The 27971-nt window shown below is 50.8% G+C and overlaps 1 protein-coding gene across 1 annotated transcript; it reads left to right on the top strand.

Annotated features, from left to right (window-relative positions):
• UBXN6 (UBX domain protein 6) lies at positions 1 to 27955 on the top strand. Its single transcript, XM_084825853.1, has 11 exons — positions 1 to 179; positions 11773 to 11930; positions 12967 to 13028; positions 14653 to 14784; positions 14897 to 14994; positions 20353 to 20428; positions 20683 to 20767; positions 21975 to 22197; positions 22942 to 23072; positions 23806 to 23951; positions 26379 to 27955. Exons 1-11 carry the CDS (start codon positions 97 to 99, stop codon positions 26505 to 26507), a joined length of 1323 nt encoding a protein of 440 aa, XP_084681979.1. The 5' UTR covers positions 1 to 96; the 3' UTR covers positions 26508 to 27955.
• Positions 27956 to 27971: the final 16 nt, after the last annotated feature.

The raw sequence follows: 27971 nt of genomic DNA, 5'->3' as shown, positions 1-27971 counted from the left end.
GTTGCCGGAAAGGAAGGGTCGCGCAAGGCGGGTTTGTGTGTCGGGTTGGGGCTTATTCTTGCGGGGGAGGGGGCGGGAGCGCCCCTGGCCGCCGCCATGAAGAAATTCTTCAAAGACTTCAAGGCCGACTTGCAGTTCAAGACGGCCGGGCCGGGCCAGAAGCTCAGCGAGTCGCCTAGGTAACCGCCCCTCCCCCACCGTGGGGGGGGAGGGAGGGGTCGTGGGGGGCAATATTTTGTGGGGAAGGGAAGGGAGATAGTGGGGCGTAAGGCTGTGCCGGGGAGGGGGAGATGTTTCCGTGCCTCCACAGACGTTTGGGACTACAACTCCCATCAACCCCAGCTAGCCCTTGCCTGGCATGCAGAAGCGCCCAGGTTCGGCCCCAGGTCGGGCTCGGAAGGGATCCTGCCTGAAACCGCTGCCGGTCAGTGAGTAGAGTCAAGAGGACTAGAATCTTACTTTATTTTGAAGGGAAGGAGCATTGCGCAGCGGTAGAGCCCTTGCCTGGCATGCAGAAGCGCCCAGGTTCGGCCCCAGGTCGGGCTCGGAAGGGATCCTGCCTGAAACCGCTGCCGGTCAGTGACTAGAGTCAAAGGGACTAGAATCTTACTTTATTTTGAAGGGAAGGAGCATTGCGCAGCGGTAGAGCCCTTGCCTGGCATGCAGAAGTGCCCAGGTTCGGCCCCAGGTCGGGCTCGGAAGGGATCCTGCCTGAAACCGCTGCCGGTCAGTGAGTAGAGTCAAGAGGACTAGAATCTTACTTTATTTTGAAGGGAAGGAGCATTGCGCAGCGGTAGAGCCCTTGCCTGGCATGCAGAAGCGCCCAGGTTCGGCCCCAGGTCGGGCTCGGAAGGGATCCTGCCTGAAACCGCTGCCGGTCAGTGAGTAGAGTCAAGAGGACTAGAATCTTACTTTATTTTGAAGGGAAGGAGCATTGCGCAGCGGTAGAGCCCTTGCCTGGCATGCAGAAGCGCCCAGGTTCGGCCCCAGGTCGGGCTCGGAAGGGATCCTGCCTGAAACCGCTGCCGGTCAGTGACTAGAGTCAAGAGGACTAGAATCTTTATTTTGAAGGGAAGGAGCATTGCGCAGCGGTAGAGCCCTTGCCTGGCATGCAGAAGCGCCCAGGTTCGGCCCCAGGTCGGGCTCGGAAGGGATCCTGCCTGAAACCGCTGCCGGTCAGTGACTAGAGTCAAAGGGACTAGAATCTTACTTTATTTTGAAGGGAAGGAGCATTGCGCAGTGGTAGAGCCCTTGCCTGGCATGCAGAAGCGCCCAGGTTCGGCCCCAGGTCGGGCTCGGAAGGGATCCTGCCTGAAACCGCTGCCGGTCAGTGACTAGAGTCAAGAGGACTAGAATCTTACTTTATTTTGAAGGGAAGGAGCATTGCGCAGCGGTAGAGCCCTTGCCTGGCATGCAGAAGCGCCCAGGTTCGGCCCCAGGTCGGGCTCGGAAGGGATCCTGCCTGAAACCGCTGCCGGTCAGTGACTAGAGTCAAGAGGACTAGAATCTTACTTTATTTTGAAGGGAAGGAGCATTGCGCAGCGGTAGAGCCCTTGCCTGGCATGCAGAAGCGCCCAGGTTTGGCCCCAGGTCGGGCTCGGAAGGGATCCTGCCTGAAACCGCTGCCGGTCAGTGACTAGAGTCAAAGGGACTAGAATCTTACTTTATTTTGAAGGGAAGGAGCATTGCGCAGCGGTAGAGCCCTTGCCTGGCATGCAGAAGCGCCCAGGTTCGGCCCAAGGTCGGGCTCGGAAGGGATCCTGCCTGAAACCGCTGCTGGTCAGTGACTAGAGTCAAGAGGACTAGAATCTTACTTTATTTTGAAGGGAAGGAGCATTGCGCAGCGGTAGAGCCCTTCCTTTGCGTGCAGAAGCGCCCAGGTTTGGCCCCAGGTCGGGCTCGGAAGGGATCCTGCCTGAAACCGCTGCCGGTCAGTGAGTAGAGTCAAGAGGACTAGAATCTTACTTTATTTTGAAGGGAAGGAGCATTGCGCAGCGGTAGAGCCCTTGCCTGGCATGCAGAAGCGCCCAGGTTCGGCCCCAGGTCGGGCTCGGAAGGGATCCTGCCTGAAACTGCTGCCGGTCAGTGAGTAGAGTCAAGAGGACTAGAATCTTACTTTATTTTGAAGGGAAGGAGCATTGCGCAGCGGTAGAGCCCTTGCCTGGCATGCAGAAGCGCCCAGGTTCGGCCCCAGGTCGGGCTCGGAAGGGATCCTGCCTGAAACCGCTGCCGGTCAGTGAGTAGAGTCAAGAGGACTAGAATCTTACTTTATTTTGAAGGGAAGGAGCATTGCGCAGCGGTAGAGCCCTTGCCTGGCATGCAGAAGCGCCCAGGTTCGGCCCCAGGTCGGGCTCGGAAGGGATCCTGCCTGAAACCGCTGCCGGTCAGTGACTAGAGTCAAGAGGACTAGAATCTTACTTTATTTTGAAGGGAAGGAGCATTGCGCAGCGGTAGAGCCCTTGCCTGGCATGCAGAAGCGCCCAGGTTCGGCCCCAGGTCGGGCTCGGAAGGGATCCTGCCTGAAACCGCTGCCGGTCAGTGACTAGAGTCAAGAGGACTAGAATCTTACTTTATTTTGAAGGGAAGGAGCATTGCGCAGCGGTAGAGCCCTTGCCTGGCATGCAGAAGCGCCCAGGTTTGGCCCCAGGTCGGGCTCGGAAGGGATCCTGCCTGAAACCGCTGCCGGTCAGTGACTAGAGTCAAAGGGACTAGAATCTTACTTTATTTTGAAGGGAAGGAGCATTGCGCAGCGGTAGAGCCCTTGCCTGGCATGCAGAAGCGCCCAGGTTCGGCCCAAGGTCGGGCTCGGAAGGGATCCTGCCTGAAACCGCTGCTGGTCAGTGACTAGAGTCAAGAGGACTAGAATCTTACTTTATTTTGAAGGGAAGGAGCATTGCGCAGCGGTAGAGCCCTTCCTTTGCGTGCAGAAGCGCCCAGGTTTGGCCCCAGGTCGGGCTCGGAAGGGATCCTGCCTGAAACCGCTGCCGGTCAGTGAGTAGAGTCAAGAGGACTAGAATCTTACTTTATTTTGAAGGGAAGGAGCATTGCGCAGCGGTAGAGCCCTTGCCTGGCATGCAGAAGCGCCCAGGTTCGGCCCCAGGTCGGGCTCGGAAGGGATCCTGCCTGAAACCGCTGCCGGTCAGTGAGTAGAGTCAAGAGGACTAGAATCTTACTTTATTTTGAAGGGAAGGAGCATTGCGCAGCGGTAGAGCCCTTGCCTGGCATGCAGAAGCGCCCAGGTTCGGCCCCAGGTCGGGCTCGGAAGGGATCATGCCTGAAACCGCTGCCGGTCAGTGACTAGAGTCAAAGGGACTAGAATCTTACTTTATTTTGAAGGGAAGGAGCATTGCGCAGCGGTAGAGCCCTTCCTTTGCGTGCAGAAGCGCCCAGGTTCGGCCCCAGGTCGGGCTCGGAAGGGATCCTGCCTGAAACCGCTGCCGGTCAGTGAGTAGAGTCAAGAGGACTAGAATCTTACTTTATTTTGAAGGGAAGGAGCATTGCGCAGCGGTAGAGCCCTTGCCTGGCATGCAGAAGCGCCCAGGTTCGGCCCCAGGTCGGGCTCGGAAGGGATCCTGCCTGAAACCGCAGCCGGTCAGTGACTAGAGTCAAGAGGACTAGAATCTTACTTTATTTTGAAGGGAAGGAGCATTGCGCAGCGGTAGAGCCCTTGCCTGGCATGCAGAAGCGCCCAGGTTCGGCCCCAGGTCGGGCTCGGAAGGGATCCTGCCTGAAACCGCTGCCGGTCAGTGAGTAGAGTCAAGAGGACTAGAATCTTACTTTATTTTGAAGGGAAGGAGCATTGCGCAGCGGTAGAGCCCTTGCCTGGCATGCAGAAGCGCCCAGGTTCGGCCCCAGGTCGGGCTCGGAAGGGATCCTGCCTGAAACCGCTGCCGGTCAGTGAGTAGAGTCAAGAGGACTAGAATCTTACTTTATTTTGAAGGGAAGGAGCATTGCGCAGCGGTAGAGCCCTTGCCTGGCATGCAGAAGCGCCCAGGTTCGGCCCCAGGTCGGGCTCGGAAGGGATCCTGCCTGAAACCGCTGCCGGTCAGTGAGTAGAGTCAAGAGGACTAGAATCTTACTTTATTTTGAAGGGAAGGAGCATTGCGCAGCGGTAGAGCCCTTGCCTGGCATGCAGAAGCGCCCAGGTTCGGCCCCAGGTCGGGCTCGGAAGGGATCCTGCCTGAAACCGCTGCCGGTCAGTGAGTAGAGTCAAGAGGACTAGAATCTTACTTTATTTTGAAGGGAAGGAGCATTGCGCAGCGGTAGAGCCCTTGCCTGGCATGCAGAAGCGCCCAGGTTCGGCCCAAGGTCGGGCTCGGAAGGGATCCTGCCTGAAACCGCTGCTGGTCAGTGACTAGAGTCAAGAGGACTAGAATCTTACTTTATTTTGAAGGGAAGGAGCATTGCGCAGCGGTAGAGCCCTTCCTTTGCGTGCAGAAGCGCCCAGGTTTGGCCCCAGGTCGGGCTCGGAAGGGATCCTGCCTGAAACCGCTGCCGGTCAGTGAGTAGAGTCAAGAGGACTAGAATCTTACTTTATTTTGAAGGGAAGGAGCATTGCGCAGCGGTAGAGCCCTTGCCTGGCATGCAGAAGCGCCCAGGTTCGGCCCCAGGTCGGGCTCGGAAGGGATCCTGCCTGAAACCGCTGCCGGTCAGTGAGTAGAGTCAAGAGGACTAGAATCTTACTTTATTTTGAAGGGAAGGAGCATTGCGCAGCGGTAGAGCCCTTGCCTGGCGTGCAGAAGCGCCCAGGTTCGGCCCCAGGTCGGGCTCGGAAGGGATCCTGCCTGAAACCGCTGCCGGTCAGTGAGTAGAGTCAAGAGGACTAGAATCTTACTTTATTTTGAAGGGAAGGAGCATTGCGCAGCGGTAGAGCCCTTGCCTGGCATGCAGAAGCGCCCAGGTTCGGCCCCAGGTCGGGCTCGGAAGGGATCCTGCCTGAAACCGCTGCCGGTCAGTGACTAGAGTCAAGAGGACTAGAATCTTAATTTATTTTGAAGGGAAGGAGCATTGCGCAGCGGTAGAGCCCTTGCCTGGCATGCAGAAGCGCCCAGGTTCGGCCCCAGGTCGGGCTCGGAAGGGATCCTGCCTGAAACCGCTGCCGGTCAGTGACTAGAGTCAAAGGGACTAGAATCTTACTTTATTTTGAAGGGAAGGAGCATTGCGCAGCAGTAGAGCCCTTCCTTTGCGTGCAGAAGCGCCCAGGTTCGGCCCCAGGTCGGGCTCGGAAGGGATCCTGCCCGAAACCGCTGCCGGTCAGTGAGTAGAGTCAAGAGGACTAGAATCTTACTTTATTTTGAAGGGAAGGAGCATTGCGCAGCGGTAGAGCCCTTGCCTGGCATGCAGAAGCGCCCAGGTTCGGCCCCAGGTCGGGCTCGGAAGGGATCCTGCCTGAAACCGCTGCCGGTCAGTGACTAGAGTCAAAGGGACTAGAATCTTACTTTATTTTGAAGGGAAGGAGCATTGCGCAGCGGTAGAGCCCTTGCCTGGCATGCAGAAGCGCCCAGGTTCAGCCCCAGGTCGGGCTCGGAAGGGATCCTGCCTGAAACCGCTGCCGGTCAGTGACTAGAGTCAAAGGGACTAGAATCTTACTTTATTTTGAAGGGAAGGAGCATTGCGCAGCAGTAGAGCCCTTGCCTGGCATGCAGAAGCGCCCAGGTTCGGCCCCAGGTCGGGCTCGGAAGGGATCCTGCCTGAAACCGCTGCCGGTCAGTGAGTAGAGTCAAAGGGACTAGAATCTTACTTTATTTTGAAGGGAAGGAGCATTGCGCAGCGGTAGAGCCCTTGCCTGGCATGCAGAAGCGCCCAGGTTCGGCCCCAGGTCGGGCTCGGAAGGGATCCTGCCTGAAACCGCTGCCGGTCAGTGACTAGAGTCAAGAGGACTAGAATCTTACTTTATTTTGAAGGGAAGGAGCATTGCGCAGCGGTAGAGCCCTTGCCTGGCATGCAGAAGCGCCCAGGTTCGGCCCCAGGTCGGGCTCGGAAGGGATCCTGCCTGAAACCGCTGCCGGTCAGTGACTAGAGTCAAAGGGACTAGAATCTTACTTTATTTTGAAGGGAAGGAGCATTGCGCAGCGGTAGAGCCCTTGCCTGGCATGCAGAAGCGCCCAGGTTCGGCCCAAGGTCGGGCTCGGAAGGGATCCTGCCTGAAACCGCTGCCGGTCAGTGAGTAGAGTCAAGAGGACTAGAATCTTACTTTATTTTGAAGGGAAGGAGCATTGCGCAGCGGTAGAGCCCTTGCCTGGCATGCAGAAGCGCCCAGGTTCGGCCCCAGGTCGGGCTCGGAAGGGATCCTGCCTGAAACCGCTGCCGGTCAGTGACTAGAGTCAAAGGGACTAGAATCTTACTTTATTTTGAAGGGAAGGAGCATTGCGCAGCGGTAGAGCCCTTGCCTGGCATGCAGAAGCGCCCAGGTTCGGCCCCAGGTCGGGCTCGGAAGGGATCCTGCCTGAAACCGCTGCCGGTCAGTGACTAGAGTCAAGAGGACTAGAATCTCACTTTATTTTTTAAGGGAAGGAGGATTGTGTAGGTAGAGCCCTTGCTTTGCTTGCGGAACGGTGCAGGTTCAATCCCATCATCTGTAGCTCGGGCTGCAAAAACTCCTCCCTGAAACCCTGGAGAGCCGCTGCCAGTCAAGTATCAACAACACAGGAATAAATGGACCAAAGGTCTGACTCAGTCCAAGGCAGCTTCTTAGGTTCCTAATTGTAGCGCAGAGGAAGAGCTGTGCTTGCCTTGCGTGTCCTACGTAGGGAAAGTCACCTGAACAAAGCTAATGACAAGTTTCATCTTGGATGGGACTGGTTATTGCACCCATCCCGGTTACCCCAGCTGTGCTGGTTCATCGTGTAACTAATCTTAATGTGATGGAACAACGCAGTGCTCAAACTGGACACCTTCCTGTGAAAAAATAGAGCAGCAGAATGTTTTCCATCCTGCATCGCTGCTCATGCCCCTTGGGCATTCCAAGTATGGACCAGTTTCGGCAGCGCTCCCCAAGGGGTACCTTATTCTTAAGGGGGAGTGTGGCCCCTCTCCAGAACAGGCTGAACGTCTGCCCTGTGGTGGCCACTCCCAGGTAGAAGAACTCCCTGCTGAAGGAGGCTGAGTTGGCCCCCTCTCTGCTGTCGTTTTCAGGCAGGCCTTTAGTATGTCAAGGCTGGCTGGGGAATGCTGGGAGTTCTAGGAGCTTTTTCTGTCTAAACGCGCGTAGGATTGTGCCCTCCATTTATTTATTTTATTTATTACATTTATATTCCTCCCTTTTTCCTCAAGGAAAAAGGAGGTCCAGATCTAGTTTCTGCCCACACATGGTTAAGCGGACCTTTTCTGGGATCCCCCGCCAAAGGAATTTAGGTGGGTGGCTACTAAGAAGAGGGCCTTCTCTGCTGTGGCACCCCAGTTGTGGAATGAGCTTCCCAGAGAGGCTCGGCCTACATTGTGCTTTTGGGGGCCCAGGTGAAGACCTTCATAATTTCCCTGGCATTTTAGTCTTTCAGTTTCTGTTCTTTTAAATCTGTTACTGTATTTTCAATCTTTGCATTGCCACTAAAGTTTTTTTTTTTTTATACTTTAGTTTTAAACTTTTATATGAAGTTTGATCGTGTTACATTTAATTGTCTTAACTGTTGTGAACTGCCCAGAGAGCTCTGGCTATTGGGTGGAATAGAAATGTCAGAAATGAATGAATAAAGTACGAGTCACTCGTTCGATTCTGATGCTGTTTTGGCTAGTGGGCATTTTCTTGGCCTTCTCAGTCGAGGTCTCCTCACCCAAGTGTGCCACCTCCAGTTATGACAAATCTCTCTGATGTCTAAGCCATTTATTAAGGGCTTATGGCCAAGTCTTCGAATTCCTCAAAATGGCTGATGGAAGATTAAAATAGGACAAAAGTCAGTGGAAGACGATTAAACCGAGATAGGTCAAAAGCAGTCCCTGTGCGTGTCTCTGTTGTTTTGTTGTAATTGCATGTTCATGTTTTTGTAGCATTGTTAAGCTGCCTGGTGAGGGTGGTGAGCCCTGCAAGGTGGGTTAAAATCTCTTAAATCACAGTAGCAACAACCAAACAAGGGTGGGGAACCTCTTTTAGCCTCTGGGGAGAATTCAATTTCAGAGAAGCTCTCGGGGGCCGCATTCTGGCAGTGGGTGTGGCCAAAGGCCAAGGGGGAGGGACCAAAAATACCTGCCCCAACCCCACCCCACCCCACCCCACCCCACCCCACCCCACCCCAGCATATCATAGTTTAAAGTTCTTACTGTCAGTTACTAAGCCATTTTTGGTTGGTCTCTTTAACTGTAAGGGAGCCTTCCCCAACATGGGGCCCTTGAGATGTCTCAGACTACAACCCCCATCATCCCCAGCCCCACGGTGGAGGAAGTTGCTTTATAGTGGGTGATCCTCAGCCCCTTTGTGATGCTGCACGTGACACCTGGGGCAAGTGGCTGGGAAGGGCCCCACTTTGCACTGCTTCCTCTTTGCTCCTCCTGGCTTTGCAGGAATGAGCTAAATGGCCAACCCCCCCACTCCCCCAAATTCCTCCCCAGCAGTACATCTACCACCTTCAGAACCTCGGTCTGTTCTTGCTGCTGGGGGCCCTTCTGTGCTTTGCCTGGAGTTCCTTGCTCTCTATGAACAGGTTTGTCATTTTGTCACAGGGTAGGCAGCATCTGGCATGGGGGCCAAATCTGGCCCTTTTAGGGTCCCAGTCCAACCCTCCAGGGTGCCCCAAAGGGACCCACCCCCGTTCTCCCAACCACCGCTCAATTGCTGGGTGGTTTCCCAGGATTTGTGTGCCTGGTTTTTTCCTCGATTCCAAAAGGTTGAAATCCCTCATCTAAGGCTGAGTGGCTTGGCAGGAATAGCTTTAAGCGAAAATGGGCTGGCTTTTTTTTGTTGTCGTCCCCTCCCCCCTTGGCATGGGCCCCACCCATATTGGAACATGTCCCCCAGGATTGTCTCTAAAACTGAATTCAACCCTCATGCGAAAAAGGTTCAATACTGCAGTTTATACAGCAGAGATCCCCAATAAGGCACCCATGGGCACCACAGCACCCATGGGCACGTCTAGTGGCGCCTGCAAATGGGTCCCCAATGTTGTGCCCATGGGCACCCAAAATATATATTTTTTAGTTTCCACCCTTTTAAAAATATACATACATGGATTCGTATATATATATATACATATGCAATGCATACAACTTTCTACTGACTATACATGGGCTTCAGCAAAAGTGGACCCAATATCCAAATAAGTATCAGTTTAAAGGTGGCATCTATATGCCACCCGTTCAAATGTTGAAAGCATTGTAAGGTCCTCAATCAATTGCATTATAGGAGGTGAGCGTTTATCCCTCCAGTGTTTTAGCTGTCAAAGGGGCGCAGAGAATCCGTTTAAACTGCGCATTTGTTAATTTCCACGAAGCAGGTAAATCATTTAAAAGAGCGTGTATATCAGTGAATACTAAAGTCTGTTCCAGTACAAAATGTATCTGTGTAATAACCTCCTCCCAGAAAAAAGCAACTACTGGGCATGGCCAAAACACATGTTTAAAAGAAACATGAGCTGTATTGCACCGCCAGCAATTAGCTGAATTAGGCAGTCCCTTCTTAAAGAGACACTGCGGTGTCTAATAGACACAAAACAAAAGTTTTTGCTGAAGAAGGTGCAGCCTAAGATCCGTAGAGGCAGCAGCTAGACACCAAAGCACGATCCACTAGGCGTTTTGTGATGGTGCCCACAACTGTTTCTCAAATTCTCAAATGTGCCCAGTGCTCAAAAAGGTTGGGGGCCTCTGCTATATAGTCTGTCTGAACAGAGTTGGGTTTGGTGAGTGATGGGTGTCGTGGCTCCCACCCTTTCAGAAGACTGTAAATTCCAATCCCAGCTCAGGTGAGGGTCTTCTGGGTAAACCGCAAGTTGTCATCAGTGTCGTAAATAGCGAGCGGATCAGCTCCACGTTGAACAGCCAGGGAGGTTTTTCTGTTCAGTGTTTGCGTGCCCCTTTTCGTTCTTATTTTTTAAAGGAGCAGCGGGGAACTGAGAGCCAGTGGGGTGTAGTGGTTACAGTGTTGGACTGGGAGCCGGGAGATCCAGGTTCTAGTCCCCACTCGGCCGTGGAAGCTCACTGGGTGACTTTGGGCCAGTCATAGACTCTCAGCCCAACCCACCTCACAGGGTTGTTGTTGTGAGGATAAAATGGAGAGGAGGAGGATAATGTAAGCCGCCTTGGGCTCCTTGCAAGAGGGAAAAAAGGTGGAATATAATAATAACAGCAACTTGCCACCTTCCAGCTATTGTTGGACTCCATCGTCCTTGGTTGAAGTCGATGGGAATTAGCATCTGGGAAGGCCACAGATTGTGGGGAAAGCTGGTGCTAGATAGACCAATAGTCTCCTTCAGTGTAAGGAAGTTTCCTCTGTTCCTGTTTGAAACATGCCTTTGCTTGGAACCAAGGAGGACTGGAACCTTATTCTTTCACGCTGCTCATCAGCCCTGTGGGCATCCTCTGGGGATGTTTGTCTCTTTCCTGGTCTGAAACACATGCACAGTGTCTGTATTCTGATGACCGCAAAGTTATACAGATCTCCTTTTCCTACATGATGGAAAGAAGTGTCCCCCCACCGGCACCGATCCTCCTGCGTCCATTGGGGCCTGGTAGAGCAATGAGAAGCTGGAACTTCCAAGAAATGCAGATGATGGGGGGCAGCGAGTATCTACCACCAGTGCTGACTCCAGGGCTTTGGGCGGGGGGGACCTTCAGCGAGAGCCCCTCCTCCCTGAGCACCCCCACCCCCTTTTGGCTGTGGTTGCGGCTGCCGCCCATTTGTTTGCCCTGCTGTATACCCTGGCCGTGGGCTGCTAAGGGTGCCGAGATAATGATAAGCCAGACCTAGGTTTGCTTACAAGGAGCCTTTATTGAGTACTTACGGCACACAGTGGTTGGATCAGACAGCTTCTCTGAACCCAGAACCATGGGGTAAGATGGGTCTTATACCATGCATGTCAGCAGTGAGGCGGCACGGCAGCAGCAAGCGTTAATTAGCGTTCATTCCCAGACTAACAGCGCTTGGTCAGAAGGGAAACCATCAGAGCTTTCCCAGCACAGCCACCTGTAGCTCGGCATAAACGGAGCCTCGCTTCTCAGGCACATCCTAGGCCCTGATAAGACACTGGCCTTCGTTAGCGTGGAATGTGCTGAGGCCGCGCTATCGACCTTTGATTCATCTCACATGCTCAGAGGCCCACTAGCAAGGGAATTGCACCAATAATGAACCAAAGCCAAGCATTGTGGAACTCTAGGCCCCTCTAAAACTACCGGTGACTTGGTTACACTCCTGGGGCCAATACACCTGCCCAGTCTGCACCACTACCCAGAGGGAGAGGGCAAGGTGACTGGAGGCGGAGGTGACTCCTGCTTGTTACTGGTTGCTGCTCCCTAGCTTGGAGAGGGCAGGTGAATGGGCGCGGAGAGCAAGGAGGAGAGGTAGCCGGGTTGGCTGGCTCTCTGGATTGGCAGCAGGGTCCCTCCTGGAGTTTGGGCCTGGGCAAGTGCCCAGTTATGCCCATCTGTGATGCTACCCCTGCTTCCAGCTGCTGGCAGCTGCTACTACAGTCCTTGGATGGTGATGACATTGCGAGGGTCCCCCGAGTCCTGACCTCCTCTTAAGGTGACACTCCTGGCTGCCAGTCTCCCTGGCACTTGCGTTCTTTCTCGGATCTCTGCCCCTCAAGCGTCTCTCTTGACTTTCTTCCTCCCTCCCCCTCTACCCATCAGGGAAAGAGCTCCCAAAGAGAAGCCCAAAGCTGACCCTCCCAAGTCTCGCCAAGGGCCAACCAATGAAGCTCAGATGGCGGCTGCCGCAGCCCTGGCCAGGCTGGAGCAGAAGACCAAGCCTCGTCCCCCGTCGTCCCAGGACGCCATCCGGAATCAGGGTAAGAGCAGGAAGCGGGGCTAGGGGCTGCCTTCCAGCAGGGGTGGGCAGAACATTGATCTCCAGATGTTTTGGACTTCAGCTGCTGGCATTCCTGGCCGTTGCCCCCGTTGGCAAGGGCTTCTGGAAGCTGAAGTCCAAAACATATGAAGATCTACCTTCCTGCTCTTGAGTTAGCCGAAGTCTTAGAACAACAGCTCTGCTTGGTTCTTATTTTAAAATATTTATAGACCAGCATTCATTTCTCGGCCCCAGGGCAGCTCTGTGTTCAGGCTCTGGTTCCCCAGAAGCTGAGGAGAAGCGCGATAGGTGGGGCATGAGGTAGCAAACTCAGTTTCCTATCAATAGTATAACTATTCATGAATACAAAACCAACAACAAAACCAAGCTACTAGGCCTCAGGGCTGGAAAAATGGCTTCAAAGGTGCGTGGGCACTACTGATTGAAAACCAAGACACCTGAGGGATGGCAGAGTAAGAGTTACAGTGGCCACACGTTTCTCTTTCTTGTTTGCCCCTTGGCTCTGCCCAGGACTAGCAAAGCCAGAATCAACTCTGCACCGTGAAAGGGGGATAATACACATCTGCAGGGAAGTGTCTTTTTTTTTTGTTTTTTTACATGCACAGCCCCTGGATAGAAATTGGCACTGGGGAACCTAAGGCCTGAGGCGCAAATATCCCTCGTAGGGTCCAAATTTGTATTCTGGGGTTCCCCCGAGGGCTGTGCATCTTTCCCCCCACCATCTCTCATGGGCTTTTCCTGTCTTCTGAAAGGCTGAAATGCCTCTTCCAAGGCTTCATTACGGGCAGGAAGAGCTTTCAGTTACACGGGATTTTTGGCTCCGCCCCTTTTGTCTTTGGCCACACCCCCTTAGTCTTCAGCCCTGCCACCACGGGAATGTTGCCCCCAAGAGCTTCTCCAAAACTGGATTTGGCTCTCGGGATGAAGGAAGTTCCCTACCCTGATATAACTCCTGAATAAATCCCCTCCTCACCCCATCACTTTGCCATTCATCAGTTTTTATTTTGTCTTTTTAGTGAAAAAGGAGCTAATGGCTGAAGCAGCTGCAAGCGATAAAGGAGTATCTGTGGATCAGAAGGTAGGAAGACGGTGAGAAGCATGAGGTTACATGTATATATGTTATGAATCCGGGTTTATATATGTGTAGGAATGTTGTGACTGTGTTTTCTGGTAAGTAGGTGTAGAGCGAGAGTGGCATGAATGACAGGAGCTCTGATGTATTTGCATGTGTGAGATCACTGGCTGAGTGATGGTATGTGTGTGAAATGGTGTACTACATAAAAAGGGAACTGCACGTTTGTAGTTTAGATAGGGGACAGATTGGGAACAGATAGGGAAGAGTTTGGATAGGGCTTGTGAAGAGATAGATAAGGACTGCAATTTGTGCATATAGGATTAAAGCGGTAATTAAGTGTGCATGTGTGGGAGGGGATATCTATCTATTTTCGAAAGATAGAAAGATGAACAACAATATTAAAATGTATTTTAAGTTAAACGTTTCGGCTTCTGCCCTCACCAGTAGCTTTTAAAGTGACTTAAGGTGCAATCTATGCATGTTTAGACAGAAAAGAGTCCTACATCTTCCAGCATTCCCTAGCCAGCATGACTGGCTAGGGATTGCTGGGAGTTGTAGGACTTTTTTCTGTCTAAACATGCATAGGATTGCACCCATACTTACTGTTTGAACATCTTAATGCTGTAAATGATACATATTTCTATGTTTTATGAATTCCTGCGCCTATGACTCATGGGTACAAAAGGGTAAAGTAATAATAAGAATAATAGAGGTCAGAATGAGAGCCAGTGTGTCCTCACATCTCACGAAGTAAAGGTGCTGGACCTGCAGTAAAGGCCCAGGTGTCAGCCTTCCTTTGTGTGTGGTGGAAGGTGTTGCCTGCTGTGGGAAAGGCCTTCCTGGAAAGGTATTTTCCCTGGTAAATAGGCAGGAACGCCACAAGAAGCAGCTGGGGTTCACATCACAGGGGAAGTGGATGTAGCCACAGACTTCAGTATGGCAGTGTTGGATGTCAGAGAAGCCCAGCTGCAGAATAGCCTGCCTAGGTGGGTAGCTTAGTGGTAGAACCCCTGCTTTGTATGCAGAAGGTCCCGGGTCCGGTCCCCGGTATCTCCAGGTAGCAGAGGATGGAAAAGATCCGTCTAGGCCTTGAAACCTTGGGAAGCTGCTCGCAGTCCAGAGAAGACAATCGTGGCCTAGAAGGACAAATCCTCTGCCCTGGTTTACCTTCCTGTGTTGACAGAAGGAAGGTTTGCTCGCACAGACTGAATGGAAACTGAAAGATGACTGCTTACACCAGAGGTGCAGAACCGCTTTCAGCAGCATTCCATTTCAGAGAAGCTCTCGGGGGCCGCATTCCAGTGGTGGGCAGGGCCAATGTCAAAAGGGGCAGACTGAAAGGAAAAGGAGCAGTGCCAAAAATACCAGCATGTTTTAGCTGATTACTAGTCACTAAGCCCTTCACAGAGGCATTCCAACCTTTTAGAATGGGGGCGGGGGGACTGCACAAAATGTGGAAAACCACCAAACAATCAGTGGTTGGAGGAAAGTGTGTGGGACCAAGGGCAGGGTGTGTGGCTGTCTTGGGGAACTAATCCTAACAAAGCAGGGCATGAGGCTTACGGCGGTGGAAAGTTTTTCCTCCTTTCCCAACTGGAATGTCTGTCTAGAATCTTCCCCTCTCTAGAACTCCTTGTCTGTTGTCGAGGAAGACCCGTCTGCACTGTCCGTCTTGGGAGTCTATTTCACTTGTCCCTTAACTGGGGTCACCGTCCGAAAAGACAAAAAGGAGATGCACATCAAAAACGCCATCCTCGAGGTGAGTATCTCTTCCCCCCAGCCCCAGCACGGCTGCAGAAGAAGCCGATCTTCTCCCAAGTGTCATGGGCGCTGGTCTTGTCTCACAGGGAGGGGGGCTTCTGTTTCCCCAGCATGCTGCCAGAGACCCAGTGACTGCGTCCATCATGGAGATCCACACCTTCAACAAGGACCGCGAGAAGGTCCAGCTCGGCGTGGAGACCATAGCCAAGTAGGTGTGACTGTGGAATGGAACGTGCTGTTACTTCCCACACACACACACACACACACACACACACACCCCTCACCTCCAGCTATGCTTCCGTGTGCCCTGCCCTTAATCGGGGTCTAATCATCAGTCAGTCATTTTTACTGTAGATTGCTAAACTTTATTACGATCATTGATCAGCGCCTTACATGTACAATACTTACAATATGCATAATTATACAGAAACTAAAAAAAACCAAACCCACCCTAACATGACCCCAGAGTAACAGCCTGGGGGAATAGTACCATTTCACTAAAAGTCTGCGGCAGGTGCTAGCAGCTGCACAAAACCTGGCTGCCTTATCTGTCATCTGGGAGTCTTGATCGGAAAGAAGAACAGCAAGAGAAAATTCATTCGATCTGCCTGGCATTTTTTTTGTAAAATAGGTGTAATAAAAGCACAGTGAATTTGTCAATAAAAAGAACAACATCATAAAACCTTTCCATTTCCCCTCCGTCACAGGGGCATGTACATTCATGGTATGGGGCCTTTCAATACCTTCCCTCTAAAAGCATAGATGGTAAAACATTAAGGGCACAATTCTATGGCTGCTAGTCAGCGGCTAGACAGCCATAGGATAGGTCAGTTCCCGGAGAACCAACCTTCACCCCTCCTGCGCTGCCTCTTAGGCAGTGCGGAATGACCCCATGCTCCGTGCTCAGAAGAGGAGCGCAGAGCAGCGAAAACGGGGCGTTCCTGAGGGCGTGCCGGGGCGGGGAAGTCTGAAATCTGGTACGACACATCCAGCGTGTCGTCCAGCCGCTGCTTCCCATGCTCCGACTTCCCATGCTCCGACTTCCCATGGCTAGACAGCCGAAATTGGCTGTCTAGTCACAAATGCAGGGTGACTGAAACGTGAAGGGGACGATCCCCTCTGCGCTTCTCCTGCCCTGCATTGGATAGGCAGTCGCCTCTGAGTTCAGAGGCGGACGCCTATCCCGGTAGGATTGCTCCTTCCATCGAGCTAATGCAAAGGCCTTTCTGAATTTTGAGATTGTTAAATTGGTCAGATAATCTGCAGGTGCAAGTACTTTACTCCCAGAGAAGTGATATTTTATGACAGAACTTAAAATAGTTCTGTAGTCCCGCATCCCATATTTGTTGTTTAATAGTTAATTTAGATTTAAAATATTCAAGGGCATTTTTAGTGTATATAATCATTGGTTCTTTCAGTTTTACCAAGAAATCTGTTCCTGGGACCACTATGTTGTTGTTGTTCAGTCGTTCAGTCGTGTCCGACTCTTCGTGACCCCATGGACCATAGCACGCCAGGCCTTCCTGTCCTGCGCTCTCTCCCGGAGCGTGCTCAAGTTCATATTCATTGCATCCGTGATGCTATCTAGCCATCTCATCCTCTGCCGTCCCCTTCTCCTTTTGCCTTCAGTCTTTCCCAGCATCAGGGTCTTTTCCAGGGAGTTTTCTCTTCGCATTAGGTGGCCAAAATATTGGAGCTTCAGCTTCATTATCTGTCCTTCCAATGAGCACTCAGGGTTGATTTCCTTTAGGATGGACTGATTTGACCTCCTTGCAGTCCAGGGGACTCGTAAGAGTCTTCTCCAGCACCACAGTTCGAAAGCATCAATTCTTCGGCGCTCAGCCTTCCTTATAGTCCAGCTCTCACAGCCATACATTACTACTGGGAAAACCATAGCTTTGATTAGACGGACCTTTGTTGGCAAGGTGATGTCTCTGCTTCTTACTATGCTGTCTAGGTTTGCCATAGCTTTCCTCCCAAGGAGCAAGCGTCTTTTAATTTCATGGCTACAGTCACCGTCTGCGGTGATCTTGGAGCCCAAGAAAGTAAAATCTGTCACTGCTTCCATTTCTTCCCCTTCTATATGCCAGGAAGTGATAGGGCCAGATGACATGATCTTAGTTTTTTTAATGTTGAGTTTCAAACCAGCTTTTGCACTCTCCTCTTTCACCCTCAACAAGAGGCTCTTGAGATCCTCTTCGCTTTCTGCCATTAGGGTGGTATCGTCTGCATATCGGAGGTTGTTGATAATTCTCCCGGCAATCTTAATTCCGACCTCTGATTCATCCAACCCGGCATTTCTCATGATGTACTCTGCATATAAGTTAAATAAGCAGGGTGACAATATGCAGCCTTGTCGTACTCCTTTCCCAATTTTGAACCAATCGGTTGTTCCATGTCTGGTTCTTACTGTTGCTTCTTGACCCTCGTACAGGTTTCTCAGGAGACAGGTAAGGTGGTCTGGTACTCCCATCACTTTAAGAATTTGCCACAGTTTGTTGTGATCCACACAATCAAAGGCTTTAGCGTAGTCAATGAAGCAGAAATAGACGTTTTTCTGGAATTCTCTTGCTTTCTCCATGATGCAGCGAATGTTGGCGATTTGATCTCTAGTTCCTCTGCCTCTTCGAAACCCAGCTTGTACTTCCGGTAGTTCTTGGTTCGCATACTGCTGAAGCCTAGCTTGTAGGATTTTGAGCATCACCTTGCTGGCATGTGAAATGAGCGCAATTGTGCGGTAGTTTGAACACTCTTTGGCGTTGCCCTTCTTTGGAATTGGAATGTTAACTGACCTTTTCCAGTCTTGTGGCCACTGTTGAGTGTTCCAGATTTGTTGGCATATTGAATGCAGCACTTTAACAGCATCATCTTTTAGGATTTTAAATAGCTCAGGTGGAATACTGTCATCTCCGCTAGCTTTGTTGTTACTAATGCTTCCTAAGGCCCACTTGACTTCACTCTCTAGGATGTCCGGCTCAAGTTCAGGGACTGCACTATCATGGCTATCAGGGACATTCAGATCTTTCCTGTATAGTTCTTCTGTGTATTCTTGCCACCTCTTCTTAATCTCATCTGCTTCTGTTAGGTCCCTGCCTTCTTTGTCCTTTATCATGCCCGTCTTTGCACAAAACGTTCCCTTGAGATCTCCAATTTTCTTGAAGAGATCTCTAGTCTTTCCCATTCTATTGTTTTCCTCCATTTCTTTGCATTGTTCATTTAAGAAGGCCTTCTTGTCTCTCCTTGCTATTCTCTGGAACTCTGCATTCAGTTGGGTATATCTTCCCCTTTCTCCCTTGCTTTTCGCTTCCCTTCTTTCGTGAGCTACTTGTAAAGCCTCCTCAGACAGCCACTTGGCTTTCTTGCATTTCTTTTTCTTTGGGACGGATTTCGTTGCTGCCTCCTGAACAATGTTACGGACCTCCATCCATAGTTCCTCAGGCACTCTGTCTCTCAGGTCTAATCCCTGAAATCTATTCCTCACCTCCACTGTATATTCATCAGGGATATGATTGAGGTCATACCTGAACGGTTTAGTGGTTTTCCCAACGTTCTTCAATTTAAGCCGAAATTTTGCAAGAAGCAGCTCATGATCTGAGCCACAGTCAGCTCCAGGTCTTGTTTTTACTGACTGTATGGAGCTTCTCCATCTTTGGCTGCAAAGTACATAATCAATCTGATTTCGATATTGACCATCTGGTGACGTCCATGTGTAGAGTCGCCTCTTGTGCTGTTGGAAAAGAGTGTTTGCTATGATCAGCATGTTCTCTTGGCAAAACTCGATTAGCTTTTGTCCTGCTTCATTTTGTACACCAAGGCCATGCCTGCCTGTTATCCCGGTGATTTCTTGACTTCCTACTTTAGCATTCCAATCCCCTATGATGAAGAGGACATCTGTTTTTGGTGTTAGTTCTAGAAGGTGTTGTAGGTCTTCATAGAACCGATCAACCTCAGCTTCTTCGGCATCAGTGGTTGGGGCACAGACTTGAATTACTGTGATGTTGAATGGTTTGCCTTGGATTCGTACTGAGATCATTCTATCATTTTTAAGATTGTACCCCAGTACTGCTTTTCCCACCCTTTTGTTGACTATGAGTGCTACTCCATTTCTTCTAAGGGATTCTTGCCCACAATAGTAGATATGATGGTCACCTGAATTAAATTCGCCCATGCCTGTCCATTTTAGTTCGCTGATTCCCAAGATGTCGATGTTCAATCTTGCCATCTCATGTTTGACCACCTCCAGCTTACCTTGATTCATTGATCTGACATTCCAGGTTCCTAAACAATATTGTTCTTTACAGCATCGGATTTTCTTTTCACCGCCAGACACATCCACAGCTGAGTGTCCTTTCGGGTTTGGCCCAGCCGCTTCACTCTTTCTGGCGCTACTTGGAAATACCCTCTGCTCTTCCCCAGTAGCATATTGGACACCTTCCGACCTGAGGGGCTCATCTTCCGGCGTCATATGTTTTAGCCTTGTGATACGTTCCATGGGGTTTTCTTGGCAAGAATACTGGAGTAGGTTGCCATTTCCTTCTCCAGTGGACCACATTTTGTCAGAACTCTCTGCCATGACCTGTCCGTCTTGGGTGGCCCTGCACGGCATAGCTTATGGCTTCACTGAGTTACGCAAGCCCCTTCGCCACAACAAGGCACAAAAAAAACCAATAATGTATATTAGTCCGTATTTGTGGACTCCTGTGTATACAAAGCCATTGAAATAGGGGAATATATACATCGCTCCCATCCAGATAAGACGGCATAGCCTGGAAACAGAATTCCATAACTGCTTTTCTCATCCCAAAGCAAGCTGAAAAATTAAAAATATGGGAGATATCTCTCTCACATTTACCTTGTTTATTATTATTTGCAAGATTTATATACCACTCTACATCCAATAAAATTCCCAAGTGGTGAACAATATAAAAAGGACGGGAAAAAAATCAGAGTTAAAACCTTTAAAATAAAATCATGCTCCTAAAACCATGGCTTGTTAGTCAGGGATGGCTTATTTAAATGAAAACGGCTTTAGCAAAAATGAAACTGTGTTGGTGCCTGCCTGATATGAACAGGCAAGGAGTTCCACAGAGAGGGAGCCGGGACACTGAAGGCTCTACTCAGAGTGGACTTCAAATGGACCGCAGGTCTATGCAGAACCGCCAGAGTGTCTCATCTGATTACCTCAGTCACCAGGCAGGCTGGTAAAGGAGAAGGCGCTCTCTCAGATATCCTCAGATATTATAAATATGGTCCCCTCTCCTAAACCCTGTTTGTTTGAATACTTTCCCAACCTTTCTTAGGACCTTGTAATGTTAAGGTCTTGAATCCAGGACTGGGCAACTTATGGCTCTCCAGATGTTTTTGCCGGCTACTGCCATCATCCCTCACCATTGGCCATCCTGGCTAGGGCTGATGTGAGAGGTAGGCCAAAACATCTGTAGCGCTGCAGGTTGCTCTCCTCTGTTCTAACTGCGTGCGTCTGCGGTATTCCTCTGCAAGTGCAGCAAAAGCTGTGCAGGAGAATTCAGAGGGAAGGGTATGATGGAGCATTGTCTTTCCTCCCTAGGTACCTCGATAACATCCATCTCCACCCAGAGGAAGAGAAGTACCGAAAAATCAAGATTCAGAACAAAGTGTTCCAGGTGGGTTCGTTTCAGGGGACAGTTGAAAGAGGCTGGGGTGTGCCCCATACATTCACCTCTCCTCCTCCTGTTATAAAGCAGCCTTTCTCAACTGTGGGTCCCTCTAGATGATGTTGGACTACAACCCCATCATCCCCAGCCAGCATGGCCAGTGGATCAGAGATTGTGGGAGTTGTAGTCCAACAAGATTTGGGGGCCCAAGGTTGGGAAAGGCTGTTATAAAGGAACTGCATAAAACCATGGCTTCCTTCTAGGAAAGGATCAACTGCCTGGAGGGGACGCACAAGTTTTTCCAGGCCATTGGATTCGAGAAGGCCAGCCTGAGTGTTGCGGGACAAGGTACGTCTTCACAGAGCAGCTGAGCAGTGAGCCAGGAAGTCCCCAGTTCTTGGACTCCCTAGATGGCCTTAAACAAGCAACGATAAGTCTTAGCCTCCCTTCTGCTCCCCATGGACCTGCCATAGAGCAGGTCTAAAGCAGGGGTGGAGAGCCTCTTTTAGCCTGACAGCCGGACTCGGTTTCAGTGAAGCTCTTGGGGGCCACATGCCAGTGATAGGGCCAAAGGCAAAAGAGGTGGAGCCAAACATTAAAAAACACCAACACATTATAGCTTAAAGACACAATCCAACGCATGTTTACACAGAAGAAGTCGTACAACTCCCAGCATTCCCCAGCCAGACATGCGAGTTGTAGGGCTCTTTTCTGGCTGGGGAACGCTGCGGGCTGCAGGACTCTTTTCTGGCTGGGGAACGCTGCGGGCTGCGGGCCTCTTTTCTGGCTGGGGAACGCTGGGGGCTGCGGGACTCTTTTCTGGCTGGGGAACGCTGGGGGCTGCGGGACTCTTTTCTGGCTGGGGAACGCTGCGGGCTGCGGGACTCTTTTCTGGCTGGGGAACGCTGGGGGCTGCGGGACTCTTTTCTGGCTGGGGAACGCTGGGGGCTGCGGGACTCTTTTCTGGCTGGGGAACGCTGGGGGCTGCGGGACTCTTTTCTGGCTGGGGAACGCTGGGGGCTGCGGGACTCTTTTCTGTCTAAATGTGCATAGGATTGCACCTTTAAGCTCTCTCTGTGAGTACCTGAGCCTTAGGACAGGCATTTCAGCTTGGGGGGGGGGGGGCAGGGAATGCAGAAAAGCTGGGAAACCACCAAATGATCGATGGGTGGGGAAAGGGGGTGGGGCCATCTGGGGACCCTGGTTGGGCTGGATTTTCATGCTGGGTCTGAGGATCCCCACCCCTGTGGTAAGGATTAAAGGTAGATACTGCACAGGGAGCACTTATAATATTTGAAAGTGCTCCATAAGTGCTGAGTTCGGGGCTGCCACAATGTGCGCCCGCACTTCCAAATTGACCGGGGCACCGCTGGTTGCAGTCCGACACATCTGGAGACAAGGCTGCTGTTGATGGCCTGAAGGCGGCTGGTGGATTCTAGCGTTGAGTGTCCAGCATGGCAGGAGCAACGGTCAGGTGAACACGCGCGGGAGAACGGGCGGAGTGCTAAAAGGGGGGCTGTCCCCCCTCCCCCCCTCCCCCCCTCCCCCCCCGCAGAAGAGACCACCGAGGACTTCTACGTGCTGAAGGAGGCGGCCTTGGAGAAGCTGGGCGACCTGAAGGAGCACAAGGAGAAGCTGCTGAGCGGCGAGCCCCTGCGGGCCCAGCTGGACCGCCAGCTCCGCATCTTCAAGCCGTCCCCCCAGGCCTCCCATTTCGAGCTGCCCAGCGACTTCTTCAGCCTCACCGCCGAGGAGTTGAAACGGGAGCAGAGGCTCCGGTGAGTGGGCGGCCACATCGTCGTCGGGAGTGGGGGGCTTACCTGCCGCAGCCCAGATGTTTTGCTCTTTTGCAGCCTATTTTGCATCCCGCGTCCCACATTGGCTCAGCAGGGACCTCTGGGAAGCCCGTAAGCAGGGTGTTGAATCCGCCCCGTCCCCCAAGGTTGCCCCCTTCTCTAGCATTTGGCATTCCAGGTATGCTGCTGCTGGAGATGGAGGTTCCATTTAGCTGCCAGGGTAAATAACAGTGACAGACTTCCCTCTCCGTGAATTTGTCTAATCCAGGCTTCGCCAACGGCACGCCCTCCAGATGTGTTTTGGTCTGCAAGTCCCATGCTGTACTGGCTGGGACTGATGGGATTTGTACAACACATCTGGAGGGCCTGTGGTTGGGGTGGTTGGCCCAATCTTTGAAAGCCATTTGAATCCACGATCGTGTGTAGCTGTGCAGTGGTGCCATTGAAGAGACACCCAGGGAGCAGGGTTTGGGGAGGCCGCGCTCTTCCCTGAGCCCTTGGACAGCCACGGGGGAAGAGGCGTAGTTCAGTGGCAGAGCCCCGACTTTGCACACAGAAGGTCCCGGGTCCAGTCCCCATCTCCATTTGAGAACAGGTGACAGGAACGTCCGGAGAGCTCCGCAGAGGTGTGCATGAGGCCATTGCCTTCCCGTCTTGTCCCTTTCTTGCGAGCTCCTCCCTGTGGGGCCCGAGTTCCATTTCTGTCCCTCTTTCCCCCCCCTGAAGGACAGAAGCTGTCGAAAAGGCCTCCATGCTTAGGACCAAAGCCATGCGGGAGAAAGAAGAGCAAAGGGAGCTGCGGAAATACAACTACGCCTTGCTGCGCATCCGCTTTCCCGACGGGTACCTCCTGCAAGGTAAGGCTGGAGGTCTGACCCCGCCATGCCTGATCACAGCAAGTGTCAGACCATGGGTCCCACTAACCCAGTCTTGGCGACGCCGACTGGTAGCTCCTCTGCAGCGACTCAGACGGGGCTGTTTTGCAGGCCTACCTGGAGATGCCAAGAATTGAACCCGGGACCTACTGCTCAGAAAGCAGGGGCTCTACCGCTGAGCTGTGCTCCTTCCCTTAAAAATAAAGTGAGGTTCCATTCCTCGTGGTTCTGAGCAAAGGACCAATTTAAAGAAGAGCATTAGAATGCTGCCTTATACCAAATCAGAGTGCTGGTCCATCTAGGTGAGGTGGGTGGCTACCAGGGAGAGGGCTTTTTCTGCTGTGGCACCCCAGTCTGTGGAATGAGCTTCCCAGAGAGGCCCACCCAGCGCCTACATGGCGCGCACCTCGGCACCAGGTGAAGACCTTTTTATTCTCCCCGACATTTTAAGTTTTTCAGCTTGTTTTTATCTGGCATTGTATTTTAAATTTTTGCACCACTGCTACCTCCTGCTTGGTTATTATTTTTATCGTGTAGTTTTAAACGTTTATGTTTTATCATCTGTATTTTCTGGCTCCGACCTTTTCCCGATGTAAACTGCCCAAAGCGAGGAGAATGGAATCTGGTCTGGACCTTCCCAATCTGCTTCTGGGCCTGCACGAAGCATTATTGAGAGTGGCAGCTCAGGTGCCTTGGTTTTTGTTTTCTGATGCAGGGACGTTCTATGCCCGAGAGCCTGTCTCAGCACTTTACCAGTTTGTACGGGAGACGCTGCAAAATGACTGGCTCCCCTTTGAGCTCGTGGGCCCCAGGGGCCACAAACTGACAGACGAGAACATGGCCCTCAACGAAAGTGGACTGGTAAGTGTTGGCCTTCTTGCTAGTTTCCTGAAAATCAACCTAAACACTTCAAAAGAACTCCCCGGATCAGACCAAAGACTTCTCCAGTCCAGCATGCTGTTCCCACAATTGCCAACGAGATGCCCCAATAGAAAGCCCACAAGCAGAACATGAGTGCAATTATAGGACCCTCGTGCTCATGTTCCCCAGTATGCTGCCTCTGATGCTGGAGGTAAGATAGAGCCATCATGACTAGTAGCCACTGATACCCTTGTCTTCCATGAACCTGTCTTGTCTAATCCCCTTTTAATGCCATCTCTGAATCCTAGAAAAGCAGCAATTCCTCTGGCTTCAGCAATTCCGGAGCATGGCTCAGCTGTCATGAAGGTGTAGAAATGGGGGGTGAGGGGGTATCTTTTTTAATGACAGATAAGATCCTCAGAACAATGAACCATTTGCCCAACTTTGGACTTGTGTATTTCTGTGGTATTGCAGCCTGTGCTTGCTGGGGACGATGGGAGTTTTAATTCAACCCATCAAGAGGGCACCACATTAGGAAAGGCTGCCCTAAAGCTTTTCTCTCTGCCTCTGTCTCTCTGCTTCAGTTCACACAACATGACAAGCCAGAGTATGGTTTGTTGTTGAATTGTGGGTTGCTGTGTTGTATGAAACCAGCTCTGCTAACCCATGGTTTGTGAACCATGAACTATCCACAAAGACACCCCATGGTTTGTTGTTGGGTTGTGAACTCTGGGTTGTTTGTGGTTAACAAACCATAGTTTCTCAGTGTGGCTTGTTTGTGGTTAACAAACCATAGTTTCTCAGTGTGGCTGGGTTCACACAACCCAACAACACATGATTCAACAACAATCCACAATTCAACGACAAGCTAATACTCAACCCATACTCTAGGTTGTCATGTTGTGTGAACCAGGTCTCTGTCTCTATCTTTTCCAGCATTTGTTCCCTTCTTTAGCATCTTAAGAGGCATTCTTGTGTGACAGGGAAGAAGGAGATCCTAAACTTTCTAAGAAATGGCCAGTGGCAGCTGCGAAATGCTTGTATTTAAGTACAGGGCTTTGGGTGTTTTTAAAAAACAAACAAAAAACATCTGCCCAATTAATCAGAGGCCCTTTTCAGTTGACCAAAATGTTTTTGATCCCTGGAATTATCTCCATGTCGTAGCCCTAGTAATACTCCAAACTACAATAAATGAGTAGTGATCGCACATCCAGTTTATACATTTTAAACTATTTTTTTTCTGAACAGATTTTAAAATGTGACATGTTTCAGCATCAGATGCCAGCTTCAGTCACAAAGACGAGTGTGTTGCAGTGCCACTTATATACTGAGTTAGGACTAGTCAGGGACAGACCAGAAACAAGGCCCAGGTTTGGGGAGCAAAGGTTAAAAAATCCGGACCTGTGTTAAGCAACCAATCAAGCCCCATTAATTAAACACCATGGCTTGTTTCATCTCACCCTTCACATTGATACTGGGTTTCAACCAACCAATCACTGACGGCTCCTCAGTCTTTCTCCTTGGGAGGCCCTGTTCAGCTGCCAGTGCAGAAATCTTAACCAAGACTGTTCTGCCAGCATGTTTCTCCGTCATGTGACGAGACCATGCTGTAGCATGTATTTCATTATGCTGAATTTATGCAGGTGTTCCTGATACCTTTTCAGGAGAGGACTTCATTTCACCCATGTAAAAAGTTACATCCTTGACACTCGATTTTGTAGATGACACCCTTAGGGCACAATCTTATGGGGATGCCCATGCGTCTCCAAACTCAAGAGGCTTATGGCCATCCAACACAGAGCAAGAAGAGTGGCGGAGGTGATCATGGCCTCTGCTCCTCTGTGCATTTCAGCTTTACAGCTGAGGCATCAGGGAAGGAGGCTGGGCAAGCTGGAGGATTCTTTGTACAGCGACCACTCCAGTCCATTCCCTCTCTGCCTATGGGAACGCCCCCCCCCCCGCCCCCAAGGCTTTTTTGACCTCAAGAGATGCAACCGGCACGGTTTTGTCCACACCAGTGGGGAGGGTGTAGGAAGCACTGACTCCAACCTCAGATCCAGGAATCCAAACTATCCTGTGCTTTTCCCAGAGCCTGTCTAGCGGCCATGGGATTGCTCTCTTAATTCCACACTCCCTCTTACCTTCAACACAGATCAGACATCTTTGTGTCCAGCATTTGTTTTCTTACAACCAAGACTTCACAAGATGTTGTTGCAATGTTGCCAGGGCAGTACAAACATTAGCCTTGATATATTTGGCTATTGGGCAGTATAGAAATGTAATAAATAAACACATATATTACATCTGTCAAGGATCTTTTGGGCCTCGCCTACAAATCGATCCCATACAAATCTACCTCAAATGGGATTTTCAAAACAGGCCATGCTTAATATCTACTAAGTGTTTTTCTTTCTTGCTTTCTCAAAGGTGCCTTCTGCGCTTCTGACGTTTGTATGGGATGCTGATGTCATGGCAGACATAAAAGCTTCGGGGGGTGAGCAGATGGGAAGCGTATTGAAACCGGACCTCCTGTTGGCTGTGCAGATACTGTCCTGAAAATAAAAAAAAAAGTGCAACTGGGTCCCGATCCAGTTGTGCCCTGGTGTAGTCCCTGTCCTCGTCTGTCAGGCAGACGCTGCCTCCACCGCTCCGTTATCTCTCGTCTTGTGAACACTAGAGGGGAAAAAGAGCCTGCCATTTTTTAGTGCATTAGAGCCTGGTGTCAGAGCGCCCACAGTGGGCGCAGTTGGGGTTGCTTTGCTAGACTTGAACGTTGAGGACTTGGACTGATTTAACTTGTGTTGGAACAAGAGGGGTATTTTTACAGCGCTGCTTTTTCTATTTGATACTCTATAGTTTCACCTACAATTGCCCTCAGAGGTTTTAATCTTTTTCTGGCCTCAAAATGAAGGGCTGGGGTTTTGTTTTTGATTCAAAAGAGATTAAAACCTCTACCTGCCTGAAGTGTAGCAAGAGGGATAGCAATGACGTTTACCAGCCTGCAAGTCCTGCTGCTGTGAGCGTTCCCTTTTTGTTTCCATTTCACAAAACACTTTTCTCCTGCCTCATCCTGGGCCAGGAGGAAGTTTGGGCTTTGCTTGTGTCTTTGTGTCCACTACAAGCAGTTGAGATAAGCTGTCAGCTGTATTAGAGGAAGGATTTGCACACAATATTACAGCCAGTTGAAGCTGTTGAAGCAGACTACTGGAAAAGAGGGGTGAGTAATGCCAAAGTGAGGAAGGTTTGGAAGCTGCAGGAGCACGAGGGGCGCAGGGGCAAGAATCAAGCAACTGCTTACCTTTATGAATATGCTGTTAATCCTTTTCAGACATTTTTACTCTGTGAACATAAACTTGATTTGGAGGAGTTCTGTGGTAGTAACTCTGTTCCAGAAATACTTTCATTATATCAGCCTTCCTTAACCCAATGCTATTCAAATGTGTTGGACTGCTATTCCCATCATTCCCATGGTGGGGGTGGCCGCAGATGGGTGGAAAGGACAGAGCCTCTCCTTAAACAATCCCAGGGCAAATGAGATGGCTTTGGAGAAATGAATGTGTATGTTCTGAGAGATGTGACATTAAAGCCCTGCTAAAAAGTTAGCTAGCTTTCGTTCGCCAGTTTGTGAAATGTCTCTTCGGATGAATCTGGAATCGCTTCTAGCACAGAGATGTGTCTGTGTAGATCAGCCTTTCCCAGCCTGGCCCCCACCAGGTGTTTTGGGCTGCAGCTCCCAAGCATTCTGGACTTTTGGCCATGGTGGGAGGGGATGATGGGAACAAAGTCAAAAACATCTGGAGGGCACCAGGTTGTAGAAGATAGTTCTTAATTATGACAGCTGGCTAGAGCACTGGAGCTCCCACTCGTGTTGCCTTGTTCTTTTTCTTAGGCTGTGAATTCAGCCAGCATGCGTTCATCTCTTAAACCACCTGTACCAAAGTAATGCAGGAAGGCTGTACCATAACACTGTTTTCATTTAAAAAGAAAAATTTGCCATGGAACTGCTTGAGTTGTTTTACT

The sequence above is a fragment of the Heloderma suspectum genome, chromosome Z (genome assembly GCF_057233095.1).
Source record: "Heloderma suspectum isolate Gila_16-S chromosome Z, 16-S_ref, whole genome shotgun sequence".
NCBI classification, from domain to species: Eukaryota; Metazoa; Chordata; class Lepidosauria; order Squamata; family Helodermatidae; genus Heloderma; species Heloderma suspectum.
This window is presented reverse-complemented; position numbering and strand designations above follow the sequence as displayed.